The sequence below is a fragment of the Pan paniscus genome, chromosome 6 (genome assembly GCF_029289425.2).
Source record: "Pan paniscus chromosome 6, NHGRI_mPanPan1-v2.0_pri, whole genome shotgun sequence".
Taxonomy (NCBI): domain Eukaryota; kingdom Metazoa; phylum Chordata; class Mammalia; order Primates; family Hominidae; genus Pan; species Pan paniscus.
This window is the reverse complement of record NC_073255.2, coordinates 7745489-7764372: the sequence shown is the minus strand read 5'-3', so window position 1 is coordinate 7764372 and position 18884 is coordinate 7745489. Positions and strand designations below refer to the sequence as shown.

At 43.8% G+C, this 18884-nt stretch overlaps 1 protein-coding gene across 2 annotated transcripts in view; it reads left to right on the top strand.

The window, feature by feature from the left end:
- Positions 1-18884, top strand: part of GNA12 (G protein subunit alpha 12) — a 115010-nt gene that overhangs the window by 36797 nt on the left and 59329 nt on the right. For both annotated transcript variants that reach the window (XM_034963551.3, XM_057302818.2), the window contains exon 2: positions 12466-12681. In XM_034963551.3, coding sequence (XP_034819442.1) covers positions 12466-12681 — 216 coding nt within the window. The remainder of the gene's footprint in view (positions 1-12465; positions 12682-18884) is intronic.

Below are 18884 nucleotides of genomic sequence, written 5' to 3'. Positions count from 1 at the left end.
CAAGCTGCTGTGTTATCCTGGCTAGGTTTTTTTTTTTTTTCTCTCTCTTATACCTTATTTTAATGCTCATTAATTCAAAGAGATTTCTGTTTATGGAGACAGTAATTAATAGTAAATCTCCCATCAAATTCAAGGCTCTCTTGATTTTGAAACTTCTAAGAACTCAGGCTAAATGTTTTAAATTGTTCTTTATACCTTCATGAAACGTTTTATTGGAAGTGTTGACTGAGCCTAGTTTTCTTACTGGAAACAAGAGACTAGAAATTCAAACATGTTTGTGAAATTTAAGCATTTTTATTACTAATTGGTACTTTATTATTTATTATTGTATTATAATAGGACTTAGAGGAAAATAAATATAAAGTATAAAAATCAGTATAAAAGCTTATTTGAAGTATAGAAGCCAAACGTCTATTCCATTTTTTCTAATTTTCAGTTGTCAGTATACATACACTAAATTTTCCTCATTTTCAGTTGCTAGTTATCCTGATTTCTCTTTGAGCTGTGGTTTGAGGTTATGACTGCTTAGATATTATTGGAGGACAATTTTCGTGAAGCAAATAGATCAACTAAAAAACAATTTGGGGGAAAATAAAGGAAAATTAAAAGTTATTAAACATAAATGTGTAAATTGGCACAACCTTTCTGGAAAACAGTTTAGTAATATTATCAAAACCTCAAAAATGTGTGTATACTTTTTTGACCCAGCAGTTTTATAATTCAACATCTAGGAATTTGTCACAAGAAAATAGCCATATATGTGAAAATAGGGATGTATCAAGGAGTTCCTTGCATCGTTGTTTATTCTTTCCATACACTGGAAAGAATTCCGATGTCCAGCCATAGGGGTTACCTCAATCTTAGCATGTCCCACATGTCGGACTACTCTGCAGCCATTACAGATCTTGAAATCTTGAATGACATAGGAAAGTGTTTACGATACATCGCTAGAAAAATTTTAAAGTGTTACAAAATGTTCTGTAAAGAATAAGACAGATAACATTCCTAGATGTTAATAAGTTATTTCTAGATAGTGATATTTTTAAGGATTTAATTTTCTTTATGTATTTCTATATTTCCTCTATTTTTTGCACTAAAAATACACTTTTATAATCAGAAAGAGACAAGTTCTTTTTTCTTTTTTCTTTTTCTTTTTTCTTTTCTTTTTTTTTTGAGACAGAGTCTCGCTGTATCCCCCAGGCTGGAGTGCTGCAGTGGTGCAATCTCAGCTCACTGCGACCTCTGCCTCCCGAGTAGCTGGGATTACAGGCACCTGCCACCATGTGCCCACACCCAACTAATTTTTGTGTTTTTAGTAGAGATAGGGTTTCACCATGTTGGCCAGGCTGGTCTCGAACTCCTGACCTCAGGTGATCTGCCTGCCTTGGCTTCCCAAAGTGCTGGGATTACAGGCGTGAGCCACCGCCCCCGACCAAGACAAATTCTTTTAGCTATGTTATCCTACAGCAGTGCTGTCCAATAGCAAATCTAATGTGAGCCACAAATGTAAGGCACGTGTGTACTTCAGATTTTCTAGTAGCCACATTAAGGAGAAAGAACGAAAGAAAAATGATTTTAATAATAGATTTTATTGAATCCAATATATCCAAAATATTACAATTGCAACATGTAATCAGTATAAACAAAAGAAGTTTACGTGTTCTTTTTGTACTCTTTGTGATCCAGTATGCATTTATAATACCTCTCAGTTCAGCTGGGCCGCATGTCCACTGCTTGGTGGCCCTCGTGGCTGGGACAGAGCCACCATTAGATGGTCTCTTGCTGGGCTGCCAAGATAGTGTAGATGAGTGAGTGTTTTCAGTGTCCGGAGAGATTAGACTCAAGTAGTGTCTGAATGCACAAAATGTCTTCTAATGTAGCCAGGCTTAACAGCATATCCCATACTTCCAGATTTTAATTACTATTTTTAAAAAATGTTCTAGAGAATATCAGAAGTGTTGGGTCCTCAGAGGTCAGCTCAGCTCTGGCTCTAGTCTCCATGCCTGCTGTAAGCTGCGTGAGAGCAGGCGGCAGCCCAGGCATCTTCTGCCTCCTGCCTGTTTCTCTGCTCCCTTATCTCTCCAGATACTCACAGCAGTGTAGAACAGAGCTGAAAAATCTCTAGCTTGAGCCCGCGCGGTCAAGGCTGCAGTGAGCTTTGATTGCGCCACTGCACTCCAGCCTGGGGGACACAGTGTGACCCTGTCTCTACAAAAAAAAAAAGAAAATCTCTAGCTTAAACTAAATCGGTCAGGCTTGATAACTGTGTGATTTTGAGCTTCCGCTTTCTCATTTGTAAAATGGGCATAATGCTATTCCTCGCGAAGTTATTTATAAAGACTAAATGAGCTAATGGACAGTGAGTACTTAACACAGTGTCGTTCACATGGCAGGCGCTTAGTCCCATGAACGCAGATTGTTATGGCCTCTCTGAAGCAGCCTTTTGGTTGATAGACTGGCATGAATTTTATGCATGTCTGCATCTGCTTATTTATTTGGTACCTTGGTCAGTATTTAAAGGCTTTGTGGAAAGGCTCTGGGCCTTTATTTACCACAGTGCGCTGAGGCCTCAGCTTGACCAGGTTGGATCAGGAGGAGGGTTCTAAAGAACACTGCCTGGGGGTGCCACCACCACCACGCGCTGCACACATCATGTTTGATAATCAAAAGCAGCCTTTCTAAAATGAACATTAGCTGCGTATCCTCTTCAATGTCTTTTTTTTAAAATTTATTTTAATAGAGACAGGGTCTTGGTAAGTTGTCCAGGCTGGTCTCCAACTCCTGGGCTCAACAGATCCTCCCGCCTCGGCTTCCCAAAGTGCTAGGATTACAGGCTTAAGCCATCACGCCCAGCTCTCTTCAACGTCTTTAGTGGTAGAAAATGTTGAGTGGTAGTTCTGTGATTCCCAGACCTCACCATGCAATCCAAGATGGCCCCAACGAATGGGCCAAGAATATGTTTAATGAAAACCAACCTAGTGACACTGGCCCCAGAGGACAAAGATTTCACCATTTTCTCACACCTCCTCACACAGTTTGTTTGCACTCTTATCAGTTTTTCACAAAACCCAACTTGTTACTGTTTGGACTTTTGACACTCAGCCCAGTCCTATTGGCTTTGAAGTGGTGGGACCGAGGAAAGCCAGCCTTGTAGCAGGCTCATCTACAAGAGTCTGGCCCAGTGGCACTCAGACCATAGTCCAGAGGAGCCCGGTGTATGTACACGCGTGTGTGTTTATGGGTTTATGGGTTTACGCATACACACACACTCGTCTATATATAGCTGTCTCTGCTAAAACAAATTCTGTGAAACACTTACCTTTATTTGCCGTCTGTTCAGTTAGTTACCAGTATATTCTTTTCCTTTTTAAAATGCCTACTAAATTATTTCACAATGCAGATCCTGACTTGAATTTCGAAAACACCGAATTAGCACATGAAGCTGTTACCTGTTGATAGTGTGTGCAAGCTTTTCCCCCTTAGAATGATATTTTGTGTGTGTGTGTTCTCAAGTTTTGCTGATCTTTTCTGTACTTGAGGATGATTTCGTTCCCCCTTGTACTAGTGTTTGTCATGTAGTGAAATTTTTAGTGAAGGGAGATTCCGAGACTTATCCTGACCCCTGGAAGAACAGGAGAGGAAGAAGTTGGTCTGCCCATGGCCATGGCTGGCGGGCGGGGGTGGGGGAGATGATTCCAGAAGTTTCCAGCCTGCTGGCTTGTGAGTTTTGAAACGGAGCCTGGATTTTCACTTTCCAGTTCAGGAGATCTGGGGAAATCTGGATTGGTTTGGAGTTGTTTTTTTGTTTGTTTGTTTTGTTTTGTTTTTTTGGACTTTTAGGAAAACCTTTTCAAGGCAGCTGAAAAAAGCTAATGATGATAGTTTGCTTCTCCTATGCCCTTCCTAAACCCAGAGTTTTCTCTGCAGTTCCATCTCCTCTTGAGAAGCTTAGCTTGGATTTCCCACTGTCCAACTGAACTAAATTTGTTGAAAACCTACCTAAATGTCACCCCTTCTAAGCCATCCCCTCCTGTGGACCTGACTTGGGAGAACTGGTGGGTATTGTGCTTACACAGCAGGGCCCTCACTGCTCTCCCTGCTCTGCAGGTTTGGTGAATTCCTGGTTTTGGATCTCTCCATCTTTTATTGAGAGCACTTGGGGTGAGAGCACTTGGGGGGCTCCTGATCACTCTCCTGCTTTAGCTGCTCCTTCCCTGCCTCCTGTCCCACCTGCCACGGGACCTGCAGGCAGCCTCAGACCTTGCGATTCTCCTTTTCCAAAGCCCTCGATCGTCCCGTTTCTCACACAGACTTCTTAGTTCTCCACAGCCTGTCTGTGAGCGAGGCCTCACCAGCGGTGGCGATTCTGGCTGTCCTCCGACGGTCCTGTCCTTCCGGTTATGGGGCTGGCCTCTGTACTCTGCATCTGAGACTGTCCATTATCTGCTCGTGCTCTGTCTTGCTGCTACGCTTGTTTTGAAAGTTCTCCCAGAGCAGGAGCCAAGTTTACTGACTTTTGGGTTTTTCCCCATTCGTTACCCACCACTTTTCATTGCGTGAGGTGAGCCCTCGGTATAGTCACTGGCAGAGCCAAGAGGGGGCTTTTTAGAGAAATAATAGGCCTGATCCCGTACGACAGTGCATTTGTTGCGGGAGGCAAATCCGCGGAGTTATGGTGGGGCCAGGGCTGCGCTGTGAAATGGCAGAGGCTCTGATGGCTGGTTTGACGGCTTACTGCCTCCCTTCGTCAGTTTCTCACTGACCTTTACACTAAAAGGTATCTTGCACTTCAGTTTTCGAGAGGAACTAAGAGGCGCTGTCTTTGCTTGCTGGATTCATCAATGTAAAGAAATGCATCCTGTTTACACTTCTGGCAGCGTTTCTTTTATTTGGATGGTGGCCAAAGGCAAACAACTCAGCCGAGTGGGTTTTTAAAAAACAGAGCTTTCCAAGTCCACATGCTGTTGCCCGAGTGAACATCCAGAATCTTCAGTTTGTCTTAATGGAACTGTTTCATCTTGTAGAGAAAGGCTCATATTATCTTACAGCATTTTATGTCTATCGTAGCTTTGGTATTTATTGTGGGAAGATTTTACTAAGGAATGACTAATCTTAAAAGATTGGGTTTGATTAGGGGCTAAACTAACATAATCTATTTTGAAATGAGATAACAGGATTTGCAGTTTTTGGTCTTCATCCAGCAAAATTGAACCCCACCCCCCACCCCCCCAAAAAAATCTACATCCCCAGCAGAGAGGGAATCTATACTTTGACTAGAAGTTTAAGTTGCTGGATTTATAAGTTGTCTTAAAAATATGCTCTCTGAACAGTTTGAAGTGTGACATTGTATTGAGATGAAGTCATCAAACTGCTTGAGACTTTAACCGTTTATATTTGGGTAACCAAATAAAATGTATGGTTATTCAAACAGTTAATACTTCAGTAATACCATGACTGAAAAAAGGATTTTTCTCTTAGCCATTAAAGAGACTTGAATGAGTTGTCTTTCTTATTTATTTTAAGTGTATGTGAGTTTTAGGATTTTCTTGGCTTTTGTGTTTTAGAAAATTGGTCTTTCATTGGAAAAGGATAGGAGTAAGAGGTTTATTATAATATGCCTCCTATACTAGTATTTTACTTTTAAGACTTTAGCAATTCTGTATAACGATGGTGAAAGTGTAACTATCAGTTCTGCAAAAGTACAATAAATACATTATTGTTACAGGCTTTAAACTCCAGAGAGAGCTTACATCTCTCTCTAAAAAGGAAGAAAAGGGGACTCAGAATTTAGCCAAATGTCCCCAAGTAGAAAACTTCGCTGGAACTCAGATGTGGATTTTCAGAACAAAGTTGGCAGAGAGCAGTTTTTGACTAGAATAAATGTAAAAGGGCAAAAGAGACATCTTTTTTTTTAATGCCTTTTTTCCTTCAAAGGAAGGGAAAATGGACTGTAACTGCAAAGCTTACAAAACTACTACTTAACTGTTCAAAGCTCATCAGTAGTTTAGCCACCTTTCTTGTGTTTTGAAAAAGGGAAAGGAGGAGTCTTTTCTTGTGGTTGGGTGCAGTTCATTTGGACCAGCTCCAGCCTGCTTGGGCGGATTGTGCGGTGGGAATAGACTGCTGTTGCATGGGCCGGTTTTGCGTGTGTGTGTTTTTAAGCCAAACCTATGTTCACCCCGATAGTTGGGGAAGGCCTGGTGTGTGCAGTCCTGCAGTCTTCGTAAGTGACCTTTGGCCTTCCAAGTCCGACCTGGCCCCCTGACTTCATCTTTGACATAAAAATGAAACTTCCTAGGGGTTACTGATTTAACTTCTGAGTGAGGTTGTACTCCTTGTGAAGCTAAACTGTTCATTTGTAAAAATAGCACCTGAATAGATACCTGGTGGGGCACACCCAATTTCTGTATTTGAGTTGGACGAGCAGGGCCTTCCCGGATAGCGGGAGGGTTGGTGACTTGATTGGGAGGGCATGGAGGCTGAAACCCCATCCAGGCCACCGTTGCCAGGCTGGGCTGCGTCTGCCTGGATGATGGAGAGCGTTTTTCTGATTTGTACAAAGGCACCGAGACCCTTTGCCCGAGACCTCGCCAGAGAAATCTGTGTGCTACCTTCTCCGTGCCGAGATAGTTTTTGTTGTGCATAGTGGGGAAAAGAGGAATTGCCTTTGTTTCCTTGGGTTCTTGAACCTTTTTGGTTTTGTCCTTTTGGAAAGGCAAGAGTTTGGTGTGGTGTAGTGAAAGGAAGTGGGGAGATGAGGACCCAGAGGAGGAATCACAGTGGGGGAGCCGGGAGGAAGGAAAGTGGAGAGTTTATTCAAGTCACATTTTCCCTCTAGGTAGATTCCAGTCCACCACTGCCCCTCGTTCAGATGAACCCACACTTCTGAAAGCTCCGTTTGAGACCCATCTCCAGTTAGGATTTTAGCAAGCCTCCCCTTTTCCTACTATCTCTTTTCCTTTGGCCTCTGCTAACCTTCCCTCTCCACATCACATAGTTGGAACTTATATTGCCGTGGTTGCTAGTTAACTTTTTAAAAACTTTTTATTTTGAAATAAGTATAGGTTCACAGGAGGTTGCAAAGATAGTACAGAGAGGCAGGCAGTTTTTCCCAGTAGTTATGACACACATAATTTCAGTATGCTGTTGAAGTCAGGAGACGGGCTTTGGGACACTCTGTGTGGTTGTGCGCCCTTTCCTCACCTGTGTAGGTTTCTGTAACCACCACCACAGTCCAGACCACAAAGATCTCGTGTTGCCCCTTTCTAGTCACTTCTCCCCCTGTCTTTCCCATTACTAACCCCTGGCAACCGTGAATCTCTTGTCCATCTCTGCAATCTTGTCACTTCAAGAATGTTATTAAACAGCATCGCATAGTGCGTGATCTTTTGAGACTGACTTTTCGTTTAACATAACGTCCTAGAGCTTCATCCAAGTTGTTGCATTTCCATAGTGAATTCCCATTTGTTGCTGGGTAATGGTCCATGGTATGGTGCACCGCAGCTTGCTTCCAGTTTGGGGCTATGATGAACGAGCTGCTGTGAACATTACAGGGTTTTGTGTGGACTTAGCTTTCATATTTCTGAGATAAATACCCAAGTACCGCTGCTAGGCTGTATGGGAGTTGCATTTTTAGTAGTTATAAATCCACCCAACTGTTTTCTAGTTTGTACCATTTGACATTCCCACTAGCAGTGTATGAGAGGTCCGGGGTCTCCGCCTCCTCACCTCCGCTTGGTGTTGCCGCTGGTTGTCTTGGTTTGGTGGTTGGTTTTTTAGCTGCTCTAACAGGTGTATGGCAGTATCTTACTGAGGCCTCGATCTGCTTTTTCCTGATGGCTGGTGATCTTGAACATCTTTTTCCCTTGTGTATTTGCTGCCTATATATGTTCTCCAGTGAAATACCTCATCATGTCTTGCCCATTTTCTTTAAAAAAATTTTTTTTCTCTTCATTTCATTCTGTGACCTGCTGAATTTTGCCCATTTTCTAACTGGATTTGTTTGCTTTTTAAACTGTTGAGTATGTATGTATGTATCTCAGGATCTTGCTCTGTCACTCAGGCTGGAGTGCAGTGGCACTGTCATAGCTCACTGTAACCTCAAACTCTTGGGCTCAAGCGATCTTCATGCCTCAGCCTCCTGAGTAGCTGGAACTATCAGCGTGCGCCACCATGCCTGCCTAATTTGTTTGATATTTTTATAGAGACGAGGTCTCACTATGTTGCCCAGGCTGGTCTCGAACTTCTGGCCCCAAGTGATCCTCTCCCCTCAGCCTCACAAAGTGTTGGGATTACAGGCGTGAGCTACTGTGCCCAGCCTAACTGTTGAGTTTTGAATGTCCTTGTATATTCTAAATGAGTCCTTTGTCAGATATGGCAGATGTGTGGTTGGCAAATATTTTCTCCCAGTTCATAGCTTCTTTTCAGCCTCTTAAGAGGGTCTTTGGCAGGGCAAAATATTTTCGTTTTCATCAAGTTCAATTTATTGATAATTTTTCTCGTATGAATCATGTATTTGGAGTCACATCTAAGAACTTTGAGCACACCCTACATCCTGAAGATATTCTCCTATGTTATATATAGTTTTACATTTTGATTTGATTTCGTATAAGCTGTGAGGTTTAGGTCAAGGTTCTTCCCCCACCCCCTCCCCCGCTCCCCCCAATTTTCTTTGCCTATGGAAGTCCACTTCTTCCAACAGCGTTTGTTGAAAAGACCAGGCTTCCTCTTTTTAATTGCTTTTGCACTTTTACAAAAATTACCTAGCTGTATCAGGGGCTATCCCTGGGTTCTCTGTTATGTTCCATTGATCTGTGGGTCTGTCACCTCACCAATACCACACAGTCTTGATTATCATAGCTATATAATAAGTCTTAAAATCAGATGGACTGATTGTTCCCACTTTTCTTTTTCAAAGTTGCTTTAGCTAATTTAATGCTTTTTCATACAAATTTTCAAATAATCATATTTATATCTACAAAAGATCCTGCTGGGATTTTATGGAAATTGTGCTAAACCTGTTTATTAATTTAAGGATATTGGTAGCATGTTGAATCTTCTAATTCGTGACCGTGGTATATCTATTAGATTTTGAAAATTTCTTTCATCAACATTTTGCAGTTTTCAGCACATAAGTCCTACACATACTTTGTTAGATTTATACCTGTTTCGTTTTTTTAGTGACTGTTAGTAGTAGTACATTTTTCATTTCACTTTCCACATGTTCATTGCTAGTATATAGAAAGACAATTGAATTTCGTGTGTTGACATTATATCCTGCAACTATTCTGGATTCATTTGTTTATTCTAGGAGTTTTTTTGGTAGATTACTTTGGGATTTTCAACATAGATCATCTTTTTATCTGCAAATGGGTTTAGTTGTGTGTTTTCTTTTTTTGTGTGTCTAATCTGTTTGTTTTCCCCCCTGCTTTTCCTGAGCTGTGTGATCTTTTATTTCATTTTCCTACCTTGTCGCACTGGCTAGAACTTCCAGAACCATGTTGAATAGCAGTAGCAGAAGTAGGCATCTTTGTCTTTTCCCAGTGTTGGAGGGAAAGCATTCAGTCTTTCACATTAATTATGAGGTTAGCTGTATGTTTTTTTGTCAGTGTTCTTTATCAAGTTGAAGCATTTCTCTGTTCCTAGTTTGCAAAGGTTTTTTAAAATCATGAGTGGGTGGTAAGTATTTTTTTTATCCATACATTTGTCTTTCTAGCCAGATTCTGAGTTTCTGGGGGTCAGATACTGCTTCTTAAAGTTTGTTTCCCCCACAAACAAACACACTGAACAAATGTTTGTGGATTGGTAGAACTAGGCATGGTCTCCAACGGCAGACAGACAAGGTCCTGAGGGGAAATTCAGGGAGCATCTCTAACCAGACCGTCCTGGTCAGCTGGGTCTGGAGGAGACATTCAACTACTCTTTGGTCATCATTACGTCTGACTCAGTGGTTCAAGGCAGAAGTGGAAGTTATAGGCACCAAATTGATGCTGCAGGAGAGAGATGAAGGAGGCAGAATGGATTCATCTGCTCTGCCCTGGGTGTCAGAAATGAAGATTTTTAGGATAAGTGCCAACTAAAAATCATTGAGTTGTACACTTCAAATTGATGAGTTATATGGTACATGGATTATAGCACAGTAAAACTATTATTTAAAAAGGAAAAAAAAAAAAAAAGGCCGGATGCAGTGGCTCACACCGGTAATTCCTAGTGCTTTGGAAGGCTAAGGCCAGAGGATCAGTTGAGCTCAGGAGTTTGAGACTAGCCTGGGCAATATAGTGAGACCCTGACTCTACAAAAATCTTAAAATTAGCCGGGCATAACGAGGCATGCCTGTGGTCCCAGCTCCTTGAGAGGCTGCAGGCAAGGATCACTTGAGCCCAGAAGGTTGAGATTGCAGTGAGCCATGTTCATGCCACTGCACTTCAGCCTGGGTGACAGAGCAAGACCCTGTCTCCAAAAAAGGAACATAGATAAGTGCCCAGTGAGCAGGTGACCCTGGTTTTCTCTGTCCTGGAGGATGGGATGCTGCTCTCAGCTGGCCTGAGTCCCTCAGATTGCTCTGAGATGAGAAGGCTTTTCCAGATGGACAGATGTGTACTTGATAGCCTTCTCAGGGCCCTTGACCACTCTGTATACCCCCAGTGTAGACCATACGAGAGAGTATGCAGTGTGCCCCTCGGAAGAACACAGAAGTTCTCATAAACACTGCCTTGCTGATTTCGAAACATTAGTCTAAGAATGGTGGAATAGACCTCCTAACTGCTCAGGGGTGCTGTTTTTGCTGAGAGAATATTTTCCAAAGGCTGGCTGCATTCCCTAATACTATTTTAGTTTAGGTTATTTCTTCATCCCTTTGACCCTGTTGATGAGGTAAGAAGGGGCAGAAAAATATTAACTTTATTTTTAACAATGAGGAAATAAGCAAAAGAATGAAAAGTAGTTTCTCATCGCAAACAATGGTGACGTTAAATCTAGAACATGATCCCCTGGCTCCCGTTTTGGTGGGCGGGCTACTTGGCTTGTCGTATTTTAGTCTTTTCCTGTCTCATGACTGCTGACTGCCTGGATTTGTATATTTTCCCACCCGTTTTAAGCTGGAAGAAGCAGTTGTATCTTTTGGAATAGAGGAGCTGCCAGATTTCAGTGATGATGACAATATTAGCGCTGGTAGTACTCTTGGCAGTACAGTCATCCCCCGTTATCCACAGCCAGCCGCCAACGGAAAATAGGCGCGGACAGTGGTACCACATTTGAGAGACAGAAGGAGAGACCACATTTACTTAACTTTCATGACAGTATATTATTATAATTGTTGTATTTTATTATTAGCTATTATTGTTAATCTCTTACTGTGCCTAATTCATAAATTAAACTTTAAAAACAATACAGGTAGGGCTTGGTACCGTTCAGACATCCACTGAGGGTCTTGGAACTTATGCCGCGGATAAGGGGTGGAGGCTACTATAGTTGTTGTTAAAACATTGTTCTTTTGGCGGGGAGGCTGAGGCGGGCGGATCAGCTGAGGTCAGGAGTTCGAGACCAGCCTGGACAACATGGTGGAACCCCGTCTCTACTAAAAATACAAAAATTAGCCATGCATGGTGGTCTGTAATCTCAGCTAAAAATAAAAAATTAGCCGGGCATGGTGGCAGGTACCTGTAATCCTAGCTACTTAGGAGGCTGAGGCAGGAGAATTGCTTGGGGAGGTGGAGGTTGCAGTGAGCCGAGATCACTCCATTGCACTCTGGGCCAGGGCAAAAAGAGTGAAACTCCATCTAAAAAAAAAAAAAAAAAGTTGTTTTTTTACTGATACACTTCATTTTCCAGTGAAATTTTCTGAATTTGTTGCCACCTCCTCCCCACTCAGTTGTCTCTTTTCCAGTAGCTTTGCAAATGAATGATAGCAGAAAGCAGACTTCTTTCTGTGGTGCTTATGTACATCTGTTTTCTTTTTTTACTTTTTTCTTTTCTTTTTTTTTGAAACAGGTTCTTGCTCTGTTGCCCAGCCTAGAATATAGTGCCGCAATCATAGATAACCGTAGCCTTGACCTCCTGGGCTCAAGCAATCCTCCCTGCTCAGCTGAGACTACAGGTGTGCCACCACCAAGCCCAGCTGTTTTTAATTTGATTTAATTTTTTGTAGAAGCAGGGTCTTGCTCTGTTGCCCAGGCCGGTCTCAGACTCCTGTGTTCAAGCAGTCCTGCCTCTTTGGCCTCCCAAAGGGGAGGCTCACAGTGTGAGCCACTGCTCTCGGCCATGTGCGTCTGTCTTGGTGAGGTTATGCTGCTGGGAGTTAAGACTTTCCACATCACAACAAACAAACCAAGAGACAGACTCAGGCTGCACAGCTCAGAGCTTGTGAGTTTTCTGTGTTATGACAATGGACGCCCATTTTGAGGTTCTCTAGCGTGGTTTAGTCTTTGGAATGCAATTAAATCCTCTCTTCTTTCTTTTATTTTCTAGGGCTCAAGGGTTCTTGTTGATGCACGAGATAAGCTTGGCATTCCTTGGCAGTATTCTGAAAATGAGAAGCATGGGATGTTCCTGATGGCCTTTGAGAACAAGGCGGGGCTGCCTGTGGAGCCGGCCACCTTCCAGCTGTACGTCCCAGCCCTGAGCGCACTCTGGAGGGATTCTGGCATCAGGGAGGCTTTCAGCCGGAGGAGCGAGTTTCAGCTGGTGAGTGAGTAGGCCTTCTTGCTGGGCACCTGATAGTGTGTTTTTTACACGACTATTTTGGACCGTTAGTTGAATTTCCTTAAAAACTGTGTAACAGTCCAAGCAAGCTCTAAATCACCGTAAGTTGTAATGATCAGCAACCAAAACACAGGATAGAGGCAGATGCTATATAAAAGGCTCAAGAGGGGAAGGAGCAAGAGCCACTCAGGCAAGATCAATAGCTTTCTTCTGGGAATACGGAGGGTTCTTAGAATCGTCAGGATTGGCACAACCCAAGCAATTTCGTTTTTTTTAGAGATCTTATTCATAGTAGGAAATAACACCCCCCACAACAGCTTCCCACTTTGGACCTGTGGGTATGGGCAACTCACGAACGCCTTCAGATCAGCGCCTCAGAAGCAAATCCAGCTCCTCCCAGTTGTTCCCTTCAGATTTGTTCCTTTCGTTTTAAGGTCTAAAAACTTCAGAAAGCCCAGTTATTTAGATTCATTTGGGGTCTGAATCTATAACCAGAAAATCTGGGGGGTTTTGCCTGTTTGCTTTTTGTTTTTTTCTACCTTTCAACATTAACTGTATATAAAGTAAAATGTATAATTTTTCTGATAACCAGCATAAATGTGCACAGCTGATATTAATACACACCCAGGGTGTCCAGAAATGCCTCTGACTCTCACAGCCCTTTGCCCCCTTAGCACCCAGAGTCAAGTTGAAGTCATGAATCCTTTGCCCTTCTTATGATTTTGCCATAATACCCATTTATTATTTGTAAACACGACAGTCTTGAGTTTTACTGATTCTTAACCTTCATATAAGTCATTTCTTAGTGTATAGTATATATGCTTCTGTGACTTGCCTTTTTCACTCCACATGTTGGAATTTCATCAGGCGAGGCACATAGCAGCGGTTCTTCCCTTTTCACTGCTGTCTGATGCTCCACTGTGGAAAGATACTAGGATCCATTCCTTCTTTCATTGAGGTACTTTTGAACTGTTTTTCATATTTTGCTGTTGGAAACGTCTTTTTTTCCTTCTTTTTTTTTTTTTTGAGATGGAGTCTCGTGCTGTTGCCCAGGCTGGAGTGCAGTGGCGCCATCTCAGCTCACTGCAACCTCCACCTCTGGATTCAAGTGATTCTCCCACCTCAGCCTCCCGAGTAGCAGGGACTGTAGGCACCTGCCACCACACCAGCTAATTTTTATATTTTTTAGTAGAGATGGAGTTTTACCATGTTGGCCAGGCTGGTCTCGAACTCCTGGCCTCAGGTGATCCACCTGCCTCGGCCTCCCAAAGTGCTGGGATTTCAGGCGTGAGCCACCATGCCCCACCCTATTCGTATCTTTTACCCATCCTTTTCCTGCAGAGTAATTTTTATTTTTCTCATTCATCTGAGAGGTGCTATATAGTCTGCTAATAGTCCCCTCAGTTCAATTTCCTTATATTCTTCTCCGAAGTCCCCCTAATGTTAACATCTTAACCACAACACAACTATTAAAACTAAGAAGTTGACATCGGTATGAAAGCATCAGTTAACTGTAGGCCTTGTCTGAATGTGACCCACCTTTCCTCTCGTGCTCCTGTCCGCTGCTTCCTCTCGCGTCCTGTCTGCTGGGTCCTGGCCTGGAATCCCCCATTGTGTTTAGTCATTGTGTCCCCTTGGTCTCTTGCAGTCCATGATAGCTCCTTGATCTTTCCTTGCCTTTCATGACCTTGACATGTCCAGAGCACTGGCCAGGTATTGTGTAGAATCTTCCTGTTTGGGTTTGTCTGGTATTTTCTCGTCATCAGGATGAGGGGATGCATTTTTTTGGCACAGAAACCGCAGGCGTGCTGTTGAGCCCTGCTCAGATCATCTGATCAGGAAGTGCGTGATATTGTCCAGTGGCTGGTGCTGCAAGCCTGGGTTGCTTGGTTGAGGCACTGTTGGCCACCTTTCTCCACTGGGAAGTCAGTATTTTCTCTGTGTTGTTAACGCATATCTTAGGGAGATACATTGAGACCCTGCAAATAGCCTGTTTCTCGTCAGGCTTTTGCCTGTAAATGTTAATGTCCTCCAGGGCATCTTAAGGATGACATTTTTACTAGCCCCTTTCCATCTGCACATTCCTTCTCAAGTTAACTTTAACAGTTAAGGTAAAAGAATCAAAAGAAAGTGGAAGATGTGGTTGCGGTAGAAAGGAAATTTTAATCTCCTAAAGAGCAGGGCTGGAAGAAACAATTGGGAAATACATGTCAATATCTCAATGTGAAATTGAGGTTTACACCTTTTCCCCATACACTCACACAGTCTGGGAAAGAAGATTCTCATTCATTTAGAACTTGGATGGAAATTGAGGATTTTCCAAAGAAGGAAACAGAAGTGTCCGGGGCTGATCATACTGATGAGGCTTCTGTCTAGGATTCGGCATGGTGCAGCAGCTTTGACAGGCTTCTGTCTTTGCCCTGTTCTGTCAGTGCAGGGTGTCAGTGCTGGAAGGGACCTCCCAATTTAGGAAGTCAAGCCCTTGTATTGTCACGACATGGAAGTAAGTCCGTACCAGTTATGGTGTGCCTGAGGCCACATCATCTTGGTAATCACTGTGAGAAATTTGGGCCTCAAAGCCCAGTCTGCTTGTTTCTCCCTTTCTTCACTCTTCATTCATTCATTCTGCATTCATGGATCACCTACTGTGTGAGACCCAGTGCTACATGCTGAGGATATAGCAGTGAAGAAGACCAAACACGAGCCTGTCTCCAGCGAGTGAGCTTTTAATCTAGACGTGCGCTTGGCGGGTGATTAGGGTAAGGTGGCCACAGGTGGGTCAGTAGTCATCCCTTTGGTTTGATCTTATGCTTCAGACCATGAGACTTTGTGAAGATACAGAAAATATACTGTTGTAGTCAGTAATGCATTTGTAAAGTCTGTAATAACCAGATGCAGAGATGATGATGTGAAATTCTTGTTTATTGGGTGGTGGGTGCATGACTGTTATTCCTATACTTTATACATTTGCCCTTTTTATTCTTCAAAAGAAATGATGGAGCATTTTATTAAAATAGCTAGATAGTAGGACCCTAATAGTCGTTGTTGTCAAAATACACAATTACAGCAAAACTGAAAGAACATACCCATCTGAAGTCACCGTCACCAGGGCTCCCTCCCCCACCCCTGCAGTAGACCCTTGTTTCTCTTCCAATCTTTTCCTGAGTGTCAAAGCTTTTCTAGCGCGATGCTTCATCACCTTGTTTTTTGCTTTTCTTTCTTCCCCAGCTGACAGCATTTGACAGTCTCCGGTGAAGAGCTGCAGCTGCTTTGAGAATTGCTGTCAGCCAGGTACTAGGCGCCTCCCTGTTCCCTCTGCCGTCTTGCTTTTTCCTGCCATTCCAGTCAGAGATAGAAACAAAAAGAGGAGGAAAAAAGGCTGTGTCTGGTGATTACCTTGTGACAGCCCTTTCTCCTCTGAGAGGAGCAGGGTGGGCCGGGGTGGGGGATGGAAATCTTCCCTTTCCATAGGGGAGGCAGCCTGGCCGCCTTCCCCACTGGCCCCTTGCCATGCATGGCCATTGCTGTCCACTGCTGGTCACAGACAGCAGACACCCCATGAGCATTACTTCTGTGGCTCAGTTAAAAGGAAGATGATCTCGCCATGTTAGACCTTATCTTCCAAAACACAGTTAAGTAAGACAGAGCAGGATGCTCAACAGAAGGACTTTGGTCATCGGTATAACTAATATAAATATTATCTTCTTGTCTGTCCTCTTTTTTAATAAAATAAAAATTAGCATTTTTAAATATAGCTTGCTCATTAACTAATGTGCTTATAATATCGTATGTGGATGATATTGCCTACATACTACAAATGTGGATGAATTACCTACTTTTGAGTATACCATTTATTTCTTTACCTTTTTTTTTTTTTTTTTAAAGAGACAGTCTTGCTCTGTCTTCCAGGCTGGAGTACACTAGTGTGGTCATAGCTCACTGCAGCCTTGATCTCCTGGGCTCAGGCAAACCACACGCCTCAGCCTACTGAGTAGTTGGGATCACAGGCATGTGCCACCACACCTGGCCAATTTTTACTTTTTCTTTTTCATAGCATTGAGGTCTTACTATGTTGCCCAGACTAGTCTCAAACTCCTGGGCTCTAGCAATCCTCCTGCCTTGGGCTTCCAAAGTGCTGGGATTACAGGTGCATGCCACCAGGCCCAGCCTTGGTGTACCTTTGAATTTTAGGATCCAGTTAATTAGAATGGTATGATATAGATATATCAGTGTCTTTGGTGTGTGGCTCCTGACCTGAATGTGACCTGGATTTGTATGTCATAGTCCTCCTTCTGTGCCATGGAAGGGTATTCTTTCAGTGAGTCCTTTCTGTGTGCCAGGCCCTGTGCTGAAGTCAGGTCTCATTTCCTCACATAGCCGGTAGGACAGACAGACATGCAAGCAAATAATTGTTATAAATGTGGTAAGAAATATAATTGAGGTTAGACAAGGTGTTGCGCGCCTGTAGTTCCAGCTATTCGGTGGCTGAGGTAGGAGGTTCACTTGAGCCCAGGAGTTCAAGGCTACAGTGAGCTGAGATCGCGCCACTGCACTGATTGCAGCCTGGGCAACAAAGCGAGACCCTGTCTCAAAAAATATGTAATTGAAAAATAATCAGGCTATGTTAAGCATAAAGGAAAAAAGCAGACAATTCTATCCGGCAGGAGGAGGTCAGAGGTGCTTTGGAGGAGACTTTTCTAAAGGCAGGTAGAATGACCCAGGAGACAGTGCGGAGTGAGCTGGCAGAGGGAGCACACAGAGGCAGGGACTGGGAAAGCAGCCGGCAGGGCAGAAGCTTGCTCAGCCAGGGGCTGCCCTGCAGAGTTGAGCAGGCTTTAGGCAAGAAGAGTATGCATGCATGTGGATGCAAGCACAGAAATCCCAGCTCAAACTGGCTTAACCAAAGGCGCTTTGTGAGCCAAAAACTGACACAGGCGGTAGCTTTATGTGCACTGTGAGCTATTTCTCTGCCCTTTCCTGGGCTTTCCTGGGCTTCTCTGTGCTGGTTCCTTTTTGGCCTGGCTTCCTCTGTGGCTGCAAAATGATGGCAGCAGAATGAGGCCTCACGCACACACATCACCACCAGGAGCAAGGAGGGGACCTGGCACGTGGCCAGGGAGATGCTGTGCGTGGTTGGTTTAGGCATGGATGAACTCTGGATCCCTGTCCTCACCACTGGAGAAGTAGGGGCCGCCTAACTGGAGCAGTGGGTGGGATGTTGCCACCCGGTCTGTGTGCTGTAAGGTGGGTGCAGGCAGGTCTCAGAGGTCACAGCGTTCTCTGCGGCCACATGTACCAAGCCGTTTGAACTCACCTATGGGGAGTGAGGCACCACTGAGGTGTCAGAGCAGTAAATCACAGATCTGAGTTGTTGTTTTTCCAGAAATCACTGTGACTCATGTAAAAGATGCCTGAAGGGGTCCGGGCACGGTGGCTCACGCCTGTACTTTGGGAGCACTTTGGGAGGCCAAGGCAGGTGGATCACTTGAGGTCAGTTCAAGACCACCCTGGCCAACATGGCAAAACCCCGCCTCTACTAAAAATACAAAAATTAGCCATGCACGGTGGTGGGGCGCCTGTAATCCCAGCTACTCTGGAGGCTGAGGCAGGAGAATCACTTGAGCCCAGGGGTGGAGGTTGCAGTGAGCAGAGATCACGCCACTGCACTCCAGCCTGTGCAACGTGTGTGTGCAACAAGACCCTGTCAAAAAAAAAAGGGGAGGTAAGATGGGGCAAGGCCGGCTGAGCTCTCCTGGGATCCATAGAGAGGCAGTGTGGTCATAGCAGGGCAGAGGTAGTCTTGGTCCTTACCCTCATGTCCTACTGTTCATCACCCCATCTGCTTCTTTCCTGGCTGCACAGCTCTTTGCTTCCTACCTAGTTAATATCCTCACTATCTAACTTTCCTCCAAACATGGCCTGTGAGCAGGCCGGTAGCATCTTTAGGTACAGAATTGCCTGAATAAGTGGAACTACTTATTGTTTTTCATGACTGACTTTTGAAATTGTGGCCAGTCAATTACATGTAGTAACTAAGTTGTGAATATAAGTTGTGTCTTTTCTTGCTCGGTCCAGAGTATGCGCTCCTGTCCTCAGCTGCATATGAGCCAGAGGAGGGTGGGGAGGGAGAGCTCCCCTCTTCTTTTAGAGTGACTTCCTAGACGTGCCGTCCAACACATCCTCAG